The following is a 12,303-nucleotide window of genomic DNA, read 5'->3' on the forward strand; positions in this document are numbered from 1 at the left end:
GTTTATCAGTGTACCTTTCCTAAGAAAAAGAGTATTTTCTTAGAATCACAGTACAATAGTAACTTCTCTGTTTTCACTTTAATGTACAGCCTCAATTTCAGTTTTGTCATTTCTCCATTAATGTCCTGTAAAGCATTCTGGCCTTTAAGACAGGACGCAGCAACATCGTATATGCATTTATTTAGCTGATATGTCTTCTTGATCTCCTTGAATCTGGGACAGTTCTTCAACTATCTTTCAGGACACTGATGCTCTGGAGGTGTTTTCTGTAGTTTGGGTTTAGCTGTATGTTGTCACGACTGTCCAGGTGAGATGCCCATGGTGGGAATGCCGCTGAAGCAGTGTGTGTGTCCTGCAGCATCCCTCCTAGAAACACAGAGTGTCCCCTGCCCTTCCTTTCCTGGGGGCAGTGGTGTTGGCTGTCTGGTTAAAGCAGTGTCCGGCCTTCCCGGGTGTCAGGCCTGTTTTCTCCTCTGCACCTAACGGATGACAGAGGAGGTGCTCTGCGACACGCTGGTCCTGCTCGATGAGGCCGCCGCCTCCACACTGTGTCTGAATGACCTTGGACAAAGCAGCCTTGGCAGTGCTGTCCGGTGACCATCGTCTCCCCCCTGCCAAAGTGCCCGTGTTTGTCTGCACCTTGTAGGAAGCCCTCCTTCTCCCCCATCTGTTTATCTACTCATTTACTTAAATTTTAATTATTAGTATATAATCATGGAATCAAATTTTATTTATGGAATATAATCCATTCCTGTTCTTCTTTATTTCATGTTCAGAATGTCTCAGGTTTGGTTAGTGGGAGACCTTTCGATCTGGTATTCCAGGCTCATCTTGCAAAATTATCCTCCTGTATTTTCTTCTAGAAATGTTATGGTTTCATTTTTTATGTCTAGGCCTGTGATCCAGTGAAAGATGATCCTGTAGATGGTGTGAGGCAGGGGTACAAGTGCACTTTTTCCATGTGGATATCTGATTGTGTAGTCCCGTTTGTTCAAAAGTCTTAACTTTTTTTTCATTGGATTGCCTTGGCACCTTTTGTGAAAATCAGTGGCCATTATATTTGTGGGTCTTTTTTTGAATTCTCTGCCCTGTTTCTCGATTTTTATGCTTATCTTTTTACAATATCAAACTGTATTCATTACTGATGCTTTATGCTGCTGCTGCTGCTAAGTTGCTTCAGTCGTGTCTGACTCTGTGTGACCCCATAGATAGCAGCCAACCAAGCTCCCCCGTCCCTGGGATTCTCCAGGCAAGAACACTGGAGTGGGTTGCCATTTCCTTCTCCAATGCATGAAAGTGAAAAGTGAAAGGGAAGTCGCTCCGTTGTGTCCAACTCTTAGCGACCCCATGGACTGCAGCCTACCAGGCTCCTCCGTCCATGGGATTTTCCAGGCAAGAGTACTGGAGGGGGGTGCCATCGCCTTCTCCGGATGCTTTATAGTAAGTCTTGAATCAGATAGGGTGAGTCCTCCAACTTTGTTTCCCTTAATGAAAATTGCTTTGTTTCTGTTAGGATACTTATATTTATATATACTCTTGAATCAGATAGGGTGAGTCCTCCAACTTTGTTTCCCTTAATGAAAATTGCTTTGTTTCTGTTAGGATACTTATATTTATATATACCCTTGAATCAGATAGGGTGAGTCCTCCAACTTTGTTTTCCCTAATGAAAATTGCTTTGTTTCTGTTAGGATACTTATATTTATATATATATTTTAGAATCTGTTTATCAATTTCTACCAAAAAAAGAAAAACAGAGTTTGGTTGGACTTTTGTTGACTATAGATCAGCTTGGGGAATTGCTGTCTTAACAGCATAGAGTTCTCTAGTTCAGGAATGTGGTATGTCTCTCGGTTTACTTAGGTCTTATTTAATTTCAAAGATTTGTATTTTTTCAGTATGGAAATCTTAGATGTCTTTTGTTAGATTTGTTTCTAAGTATGTGTTGTTTTTTCAGCACTGTTGTAAATGGATTTTTTTTTTCATTGTATTGGTATTTTCCAATTATTTGCTGCTCATCTACTGATTTTCTGAAAGTTTTTTTTTTTATAATGAAGAAATATTGAATTTTGTCATGTGCCTTTTCTTTGCATTGTTTAATTGAACGTGTTTTTCTCTTTTTTTCATGTATGTGTCTGTTAGGTCAGTATTGTCTATAGTATTGTTCAAATCTGCTATTTCTTTATTGATTTTCTGTCTGGATGATCTATCCATTGTTGGTGGTGGAGTATTAAAGTCCCAACAATAGTTGGATTGCTGTTTATTTCTCCTTTTAGTTCTATTACTGTTTGCTTTGTAGGTGTTTTGATGTTGGGTGCATAAATATTTGTAATCGTTATATTTTCTTGACAGATTGGTAGTTGGCCCCTTTATCCTCGTGTAATGACCTTCCTTGTATCTTTTTACTGTTGTTAGCTTAGTTTGCTCTGATAGAGTAGAGCTATGCCTGCTCTTTGGGGTTATCATTTACTTGAAATATCTTTCTCTCCCTTTACTCTGTCAGTGTGTCTCAGAGCAAAGGTGAGTCTGTAGTAGACATCATATCGTTGGATCTTTTTTGTCTTCTGACTGTGTCATGTGGCTTGTGGGATCCTAGTTCCCTGTCCAGAGATGGACCTTGGGCCAGGACAATGCAGGTGCCAGATCCTAACCACTAGACCTGGAGAGTTCTCCCTGGATCTTGTTTTTATCCATTCAGACATTCTGTGTCTTTTGCTTGAAGACTCTAACCTGTTTACATTTGAAACAGTTATTGATGGGTAAGGACTTACTGTTCCCATTTTGTTACTTGCCCTCCGACAGTTTTGTGGGTTCATTACCCCTTTTTGCTTTCCCTGTTCTTTCTTGTGTGATTTGATGACTTTTTGTCTACTGAGTTTTGACTTCTTTATCACATCTTTTGTGTGGCTACTACAGGCTTTCCTTTGTGTCTAGCATATGGCTTACATAAACTATCTTGTAAAAGGATTCTCTGTGCTGCCTGGATTCTCTGATCAGGCTTCCTGGGTTGTTGGAACAGGGTCCTGTGCTCAGCAATAAGGTAGGGTACTGTTGAGGGGAGGGGACAACTTATCATTTGGGGACCCAGATCAGGTGGGACTGCACACCAATTCCCTGGCCAGACAGGGCCACCAGTTCCCTCTGAAGACAGGACGGGAGAGACACTGGCCAAGCTGTCTGCTGCAGCAGTGCTGTGTGCTGGGCTGCTCCACAGCCCACATGTTCTTGTGCGGCTCCCTGGGTAGCTGAGCTGAAGGCTCTTCCACAGGTCAGTTCCCGGCCCATGTGGGGACACCCCGTAGGCCCCTCAGCTGACAGGACTCTTGTTTGGGAACCAGATGCAGCAGAACCATGCGCCAAGCTACATGGCTCTGTGGCCAAACCACTGACCTGGCTCTGTCCACGCCACTGTCCTGGCTCTGTCCACAGGCAGGGCCTCCTGCTGGGCTGTCCCATGCTGCTGTGAGCAGGGTCGCAGGGTGGGCTCTGCAGGCGCCCGAGCTCCAGTTAGGCTTCCCAGTAGGGTGGCTGGGGCTGTGAATTACCTTCTCTGCCCCTGCAGAGGACAGAACACACTCCAGGACTAGCGACACTCATTATTTGGGTCCTGAATCAGGCAAACCTGCACCCTGCCCAGCTCCCTGGTCAGACTGGGCCAGCATCTTGGCTCAGGTACATAAAGCCACTGGTTAGGATTTCTGTTCAGGCACCACTGGGAGCAGGGCCCTGCCTCCCTGGATCCATTGGTGGTTGCTGTAATCCCCCCAGCTTTTCTGTCATGGTCTGAGCCCTGAGACCCCTAGGAGGTGAGAACCACAGCCCTGAGAGCGGGCATCCCCTCAGTCTCTGGGGTACAGGCTTATTTACAACTCACCGTTGCGTTGGGGGATTTTCCCAGGAGTGTCTTGTCCGTGAATGTTGTTTGGTTTTCCTGTGAGGGGACCAAGGTCAAGAATGACCTGTGTCACCATCTGGATAATGTAGCTCATCTTTGCTGTGTTTTTGGTGTAATATGTTGCTTTTGATTCTGAAGTAGATGGTGCATTTGAAGGTAAACCTGTGTGGTTATGGTGATCTCTTTTCCAATCTCTTTTCCATATTCTTGGTTTGCTAACATTTTGTTAAGAATTTTTTCTGTCTGTATTCAAGTGGGAACTGGTCTGTAATGTCTCCCTTTTTTGTAATGTCTTTGTTAGGTTTTGATGTTAGGGTTATGCTGGCCTCATAAAATGAGTTAGGACAAGCACCCTTCTCTCTTTTTTGAAAACAGTTTGTGTAAGATACTTCTTATTTCCTAAATATTTGATATAGTTCATCAGTGAAACTGTATATACCTGGAGGTTTCCTGTGGGGCAGATTTCTGATAATATATGTCATTACTTAAGTAATATAGAGCTGGGACCTCTCTGGTGGCCCAGCAGCAAGGGCTCCGTGCTCCCAGGGCAGGGGGCCAGGTTCATTCCCTGATGGGGGAAGTAGGTACCACCTGGTGCAACTAAGACCCAGCATGGCGAAATAAATAAATACTGGGGAAAAAACACCTTTCTGAAGACAGATATATAGGACTATTTAAATTTAAATTTTCTATTTCTTTCCATATCAATTTTATTAAATTGTATTTTTCCATTTCATGTCAAATTGTTGGCATAAAGTTACTCATATTATACTCTAATGTTATTATTTGTGGTATCTGTAGTGGGAGATCCTTATTCAGTCCTGATATTGATGATTTGTGTTTCTTTTTTTTCTTCATCAGTTTCTCAATTTTAGGTGTCTGTCAGTTCTGCTGATTTTCTCAAAGGATCTGCTTTGCTGATTTTATCATCAATCTGTTTTCTGTTTCGTTTATTTCTGGTTTCATCTTTAGTATTTTCTTTCTGTGTACTTTAGACTTAGCTTTTCCTTTTTCAGTTTCTTAAGGTGTAAACTTTGATCATTGATTTTATGCTTTTTTCTTCAGTACATTTAAAGTTATAATGTTCCTCTAAGCACTGCTTCAGCTGCACACTGCAGATTTTAGTATGTTGGTTTTATATTTTTATATTTTATATTATCTTATAGTTCAAAATATTTTCTCATTCTTCTGTGATTTCTTTTTTGATCCATAAAATAGTTATAAGTGAGTGTCTGTGTCTTACTGAATTAATTCCTCGTGGTTATAAACATACTGTATGGTTTCGGTCTCTTTAAATTTATTGAGTCTTGATCCATGGCCAAGCATATGGTCTATTTTAGTAAATATACCATGTGTACTTGAAAACCCAGTGTACTCTGCAGTTCTTGGACATAATGTGTATAATTTTCAATTAGATCAAGGTGGTCAATTGTGTTTTTCAGATCTTCCATGTCTTTAGTGATTTTTTGGTGTGCCAGCGTTACTGAAAATTAAAACACTGAAATACAATCACAGGAACCAAATCAGATATGTATAAAATTGGCCATATGTGTAACACAGCCACTGAGAACAGTGGTTATAACCTGCCTACCACTTGACACTGTTTGACTTTGGGAGGAGGACCTTAGATCTGGAGACAGAAGAGAAAAATGGTTTTGACCCAACACCAATGTGCTGTCCCTTCATTAAGAAGGCAGGTTATGAGTGTAAATACTGTACTTTGTGGAGGTGGAGGCAATAGATGATATCTGAAAAGTTAAAATATCCTCGGTGATCTTCAGAGGATCCTCAGAGTTGGTTAATAAAAATGGAGATTAAGTCCAGTTCCGAGAGTGTAACATTAACCGTCTAAAAAATGAGCAAAATTTCAGTAAGTGTAGAATTTCTGTCTAAAGGCTATCCAGTAGCTTCCTGTATGTCAGAGATTCCTTTCACAAGTCCGGCATTAACTCTTACTTTTCTTTGTTTCATGTAGATGTTTCTTTCTCAGCAAAATAGAGGAGAAGCTCTGTCTCCTTCCAGACAGTGAAGGTGCAAGTGAGGACGGGGCCGAGATGGACGCACAGGCTCAGGAAGAAGACGCACGGGCCCTGATCACGAGCTGCAGCTTCTCCATGAGGATGCAGATGGCCGAGAGCGCGAGGAAGCAGGTGGGCACCAGGGCCACAGACTCGAGCTGGTGGTCTCTAAGCCCAGCTCCTCTTAAAAAGCTGATGCTTAGAGGTGATGGAGTTGTTCGTATTTCTTAAGAAAGTAAGCTTGAAGAAAAATTAAAGTTTTCCAGAAAGCCTCCAAAGTTTATTATTCACTTGTCAGTCATTTCAAAATGATTATTTTCTGTAACTTACAAAGAAAATAGGCCTAACATCAGGTTTTCTCTTCTTTAACAAAGTGAGTGCTTGCCAGTTTGTTACAAATTGTATTGTATTGTATTTAAGTTTCAAATTGTATTTTGTGAAAAATATGTCCTTTGATAATAAGATCCTTAATTTATACAAGTGTGCTTTGTTTAAAAGTGGCATATTAACATTTTAAGTATTAAAATTTTCATGTAATCATATTTAAATGTACTAGGGGAACTTTCTGTTTTAATGACCCTATGTTGATTGCTGTTATAAAGCAAAGAATATTATGCCATAGAAATAATTAGTATTTCTGTTTTGCGGGTTTTAATGCTCTTGTATAATGTTTTTCTTTGAGGTAAGTATTATATGAGGAATTTTTATATTTTCAATAAGAAAAAGCCCAGCCTGGAACAGCCTAAGTGAACAAAGGAGCTGTATCAACCCCTAAATTGTGTTTTAGAGGAGCACGATTTCAGATGCTCTCAAATTCGCCACCGAGGAGGATCTGTCTCCTGTCCCAGTCTCCCCTGCCACACACAGATGAATCTTGTTCTTTGTGACTCTGGTAGCTCCAGGCTTCCCTTGGAGTTGGAAATGCTCTTGATGTTTTGTGTATTGCTTTCCCACTGCGTCTTTCTGGGATTAGGTAGTCTCTCCATGACTATTTCCTGCAGAAAAGAAAGAAGATTCTCTTTTTCCAGAAGGTCCTGGTCATTTCTCCTTCTGTCTCCTTAGCTCTGGGTGCAGCAGTAGTGGCTGTGGTCCAGGGCATGCAGCTGAGGTGATGCACGTGGCTTCTCAGCAGGAAGCGGGGCACAGCGGGTGCTTTCCACTGCTGGGGGGGCACAGGGTTGTGGGGGAGAAAGGCTCCAGGGAGAGGAGGCGCCTGGGAATGGTAGGAAAGAAAGGTGCTGAGATACATTTTTAGATAATATCCCAAAGATGAGAAACTGGGAACTGAAGAGCCTGCTGTGAGGGGAAGGCTATCCCGTGATGCTGGTTTGAAGTGGACCGTGAAGTTTGTGGCCCCAAATTAGGTACTGGAGACTCCAGGAGGTCCTGGAAGGTCTTGAACATGCTGGTGGGAACAAAAACTGTGTTCAAGAAGACCAGAGATGACAGGAGTGATGAGGGCGACCTGGACTTCTGGTCTGAGTGGTTGGAAGGGTCGTAACACACTCTAATGTCAGTGTCCTTGAAGCTTTGGCAGAGAATTAGATTTAAGAGATGTCCATAAAACAACCAGATAAAAAGTAGAGAAATTGTACGTTAAAAGCTTCTGTGCCTCAAGCAACACACTAAAGAAAGTGAAGAGACAACCCACACAATGGGAGACAATATTTGGAAATTGTTTATCTGATAAGCATCCTCTTATCCAGAATACATAAATAACTCTTTACGACTGAACAACAGAAAGTCAAACAATCTAGTGATAAAACGGGCAAAGGATCTGAATGGATGCTTATCCCAGGAAGACACTCAAGTGGCTAGTACACACATGAAGAACGCAGCACCACGCGTCGTGGGAGGAGGCGGGTCAGACCACAGCAAGGGCCCACCCACCACCACCCTCGGGACGGCTGGAGTAGAGGTGCACCCTGCGGTCACCGGTCTGGCAGCTCCTGCAAATGCCGTGTGACTGTAGTTCCCTCCTCGGAATATACCCACAGGAAAGCAGAGCTTAGGTACACACGGAAATTTGTATCTAGGGGCTTTCAGTTCAGTTACTCAGTCATGTCCAACTCTTTGCGATCCTGTGGACTACAGCATGCCAGGCTTCCCTGTCCATCACCCATTCCCAGAGCTTACTCAAACTCATGTCCCTCGAATTGGTGATGCCATCCAACCATCTCATCCTCTGTCGTCCCCTTCTCCTCCTGCCTTCAGTCTTTCCCAGCATCAGGGTCTTTTCAAATGAGTCAGTTCTTCGCATCAGGTAGCTAATGTATTGGAGTTTCAGCTTCAGCATCAGTCCTTCCAATGAATATTCAGGACTGATTTCCTTTAGGGTTGGCTGGTTTGATCTCTTTGCAGTCCAACGGACTCTCAAGAGTCTTCTCCAACACCACAGTTCAAAAGCATCAATTCTTTGGCACTCAGCTTTCTTCACAGTCCAACTCTCACATCCATACATGACTACTGGAAAAACCATAGCTTTGCCTAGACGGACCTTTGTTGGCAACATAATGTCTCTGCTTTTTAATATGCTGTCTAGGTTAGTCATAGCTTTTCTTCCAAGGATCATATGTCTTTTAATTTCATGGCTACAGTCACCATCTGCAGTGATTTTGGAACCCAAAAAAATAAAGTCTCTCACTGTCCATTGTTTCTACATCTATTTGCCATGAAGTGATGGGACCAGATGCCATGATCTTAGTTTTCTGAATGTTGAGTTTTAAGCCAACTTTTTCACTCTCCTCTTTTACTTTCATCAAGAGGCTTTTTAGTTCTTTGCTTTCTACCATAAGGGTGGTATCATCTGCATATCTGAGGTTATTGATATTTCTCCCAGCAATTTTGATTCCAGCTTGTGCTTCATCCAGCCTGGCATGTCGCATGGTGTACTCTGCGTAGAAGTTAAATAAGCAGGGTGACAATATACAGCCTTGATGTATTCCTTTTCCAGTTTGGAACCAGTCTGTTGTTCCTTGTCCAGTTCTAACTGTTGCTTCTTGACCTGCATACACATTTCTCAGCAGGCAGGTCAGGTGGTCTGATATTCCCATCTCTTTAAGAATTTTCCAGTTTATTGTGATCCATACAGTCAAAAGCTTTGGCATAGTCAATAAAGCAGAATTAGATGTTTTTCTGGAATTCTCTTGCTTTTTCGATGATCCAATAGATGTTGACAATTTGATCTCTGGTTCCTCTGCCTTTTTTAAATCCAGCTTGAACATCTGGAAGTTCTTTGTTCACATACTGTTGAAGCCTGGCTTGGAGAATTTTGAGCATTACTTTGCTAGCATGTGAGATGAGTGCAATTGTACAGTATTTGAACATTCTTTGGCATTGCCTTTCTTTGGGACTGGAATGAAAACTGACCTTTTCCAGTCCTGTGGCCACTGCTGAGTTTTCCAAATTTGCTGGCATATTGAGTGCAGCACTTTCACAGCATCATCTTTTAGGATTTGAAATAGTTCAGCTGGAACTCCACCACCACTAGCTTTGTTCATAGTGATGCTTCTTAAGGCCCACTTGACTTCACATTCCAGGATGTCTGACTTAGCGTGAGTGATCACACCATCGTGGTTATCTGGGTCATGAAGATCTTTTTTGTTTATTTCTTCCATGTATTCTTGCCATCTCTTCTTAATATCTTCTGCTTCTGTTAGGTCCATGCCGTTTCTGTCCTTTATTGAGCCCATCTTTGTATGAAATGTTCCGTTGGTATCTCTAATTTTCTTGATGAGATCTCTGCTGCTGCTGCTAAGTCATTTCAGTTGTGTCCGACTCTGTGCGACCCCATAGATGGCAGCCCACCAGGCTCCCCCGTCCCTGGGATTCTCCGGGCAATAATACTAGAGTGGGTTGCCATTTCTTTCTCTAGTTCTATTCCCATTCTGTTGTTTTCCTCTATTTCTTTGCATTGATCACTGAGGAAGGCTTTCTTGTCTCTCCTTGCTATTCTTTGGAACTCTGCATTCAAAAGAGTATATCTTTCCTTTTCTCCTTTGCCTTTACCTTCTCCAGGGGCTTTATTTCCATTCAGATTAGCAAAGAACATTATTTGAAATAGCCGAAAGGTGGCAACAACAAAGCTGGAATGTGTATCAGGAGGAGGTGGGTGATAAACTGTGGTTCACCCTGCGAGAGAGCATTGTTCAGCTGTAGGGAAGAGTGGGATTGTGAGTCAAGTCGAAAGTTGTCTGCTGATTTTGACGATACCAAGGGTCCGGAAGAGGCAGATCCAGAAGCAAAAGGCCATGGTCGCCAGCAGCTGGGGAGGGGAAACCCCTTTGGACAGGGCTTTCGTGGTTGAGGAATGTGTTGTGAACTTGGTGGCAGTGACGCTCTCCCAGCCTCCCTGGAGTGCATGTTGTGGCTGCGACTGTCCCTACGGTAAACACAGGGACACCCTGTGGTTTCAGCTCAGGTGATGGGTCTCTGCTTCCTGCTGGATTGTGTGCTGCGGGCCCCATCTCATCTCTCTGCTTCCTCTCTCTCTCTCTCGCAGAACAATTTCTCACTCGCCTTGAAGCTGCTGAAGGAGCTGCACAGAGAGTCGAAAGCCCGGGAGGACTGGCTGGTGATGTGGGTGCAGGCCTACTGCCGGCTCAGCCACAGCCGGGCCCGGGCCCAGCGCCGGCCCGAGCAGCTGTGCACGGCGCTCAGGACTGCGTCCCTGCTGGGTGCGAGCTGCTTTCTGGGCGGCACACGTTCTGCATCCTGTCTTCTCACCTCTTCTTTGTGCTGCTCTATCTGACATTTGGGAACTTAATTTTATAAAAATGTTTTAAAAGATAATTTTATTTGTTTTTGGCTGTGCTGGGTCTTCAGTACCACACGAGCTTTTTTCTAGCTGCAGAGGATGGGCTCTGGAGCACTCGGGCTTCAGACACTGTGACATATGGGCTCAGTAACTGGCTCCCTGGCTCTGGAGCACACGTTCAGTAGTTGTGGCCATGGGCTTAGCTGCTTCTTGGCATGTGGAATCTTCTTGGCTCAGGGATGGGACCTGTGTCTCCTACATTGGCAGGCAAATTCTTTACCACTGAGCCACCAGGGAAGCCCTGTAAAATTTTTCTTAAATGTTTATTAGGTATTTGGAGCCAAGGTACTTTGTATCCTAATAATACTATTAAATATGACTTTTGGAGCTTTTATTTCTTTAAAGTTTAAGTTTAAAATGTTCTTTTTAACACTTAGCTAAGTTTTGGGTGTAATAGTTTAATTATGACTATATTCTCTTTAGTTTGTGTTTTTACTCACTTCTAAAAAATTTGTGTGTGTGTGTGTAATCCAATAGCTGAGAACACATTGAGCACAAGCACCCTGGCTTCCCGTGACCATCACGTCCTCCTGGGTACGACCTACCGGATCCTAGCCGATGCTCTCTGTGACGAGCCCACCTGCCTTGCTGAGATTGGGGAGAGTAAGGCCAGGAGTGTCGTGGAGCTGTCTGGGTCCAGCTCGGAGGATGCAGACAAGGTAGTGAGGCTGGGGACCTGAGCTCCTTGTGTCGTGTGTTTGTCCTGACTGTGACGGTTCTGCTGCATGAAAGCAGCATCAGGTCTTGCTGTGTGCTTTTAACACGTAGCTGGCAGTTACACGCAACTGAGTTTGCCACTGGTCTAGTGACACGCTCCATGTGCTTCCTGTTCATTCGGATAACACCTTTCCTTTAGTGTCAAGAATGAGGAGTCTGTGTTGATCCCTGTGGACAGTTTTTCCATGCACTTTGCTGTAATCTTGCCACCCATCGTTATCCAGACACCCCACTAGCTTGTGGGGAAAACCAGCTTTTCTGCTTTTTTGTGTAGCAGCTGCTCTATTGGCTTTTTCAGGTGATTCTGTATTATCAGTAATTCCCATGTGCTCCTCATGTCTCTTGTGTCCCCAGCCCTTCCTCAGCCCCACTCTGGGGCCTGGGGGCCCACCTCGTGTTGTCTTTCAGGTCCTGAGGTTGTGTGAGGCTCGTGTCTCTCCTGGTCTGGCACTAACAGCTTTGTGTTCACTGGTGGCCCATGGGGCCCAGGTAGGGAGGAAGGTCCTCAGGAAGCTCTGGGCCCACTCACAGCTGTCGGGGTCTCTGAATTCCAGGTCATGGCAGGTTTATACCAGAGAGCGTTCCACCACCTTTCTGAGGCCGTGCGGGCAGCAGAGGAGGAGGCCGGGCCCTTGGCACAGGGCCAGGGCCCTACAGCCGGCGTGACCGTGGCTTACCTGACACTCGCCGAGTTCTGTGACCAGCAGCTCCGCAGGCAGGAGGAGGGCATGTCCGGTGAGCCTCATGTTGTGTCAGCGTGCAGTTTGTTTGAGCGGCAGTGACACGGACACACCCTGTGGCCTGCCTGTGACCGGTGGCAGGCTGTCTCTGTCCCTCCGTCTGCTTACCTGACGCGA

The 12,303-nt window shown here is 44.2% G+C and overlaps 1 protein-coding gene across 5 annotated transcripts in view; it reads left to right on the top strand.

Annotated features, from left to right (window-relative positions):
• The window catches only part of PRKDC (protein kinase, DNA-activated, catalytic subunit), a 128,018-nt gene that overhangs the window by 101,167 nt on the left and 14,548 nt on the right, over positions 1-12,303 (top strand). For 4 of the 5 annotated variants that reach the window (XM_086337008.1, XM_086337009.1, XM_086337010.1 and 1 more), the window contains exons 69-72: positions 5,871-6,045; positions 10,415-10,589; positions 11,207-11,388; positions 12,001-12,181. In XM_086337008.1, coding sequence (XP_086193134.1) covers positions 5,871-6,045; positions 10,415-10,589; positions 11,207-11,388; positions 12,001-12,181 — 713 coding nt within the window. Of the gene's footprint in view, positions 1-5,870; positions 6,046-10,414; positions 10,590-11,206; positions 11,389-12,000; positions 12,182-12,303 lie in introns of those variants that run through there. The other variant, XM_086337012.1, reaches the window with a different exon arrangement.

Source organism: Bos grunniens, chromosome 14 (genome assembly GCF_055505025.1).
Source record: "Bos grunniens cultivar Pamir isolate PY7600 chromosome 14, Bosgru_T2T1.0, whole genome shotgun sequence".
NCBI lineage: Eukaryota > Metazoa > Chordata > Mammalia > Artiodactyla > Bovidae > Bos > Bos grunniens.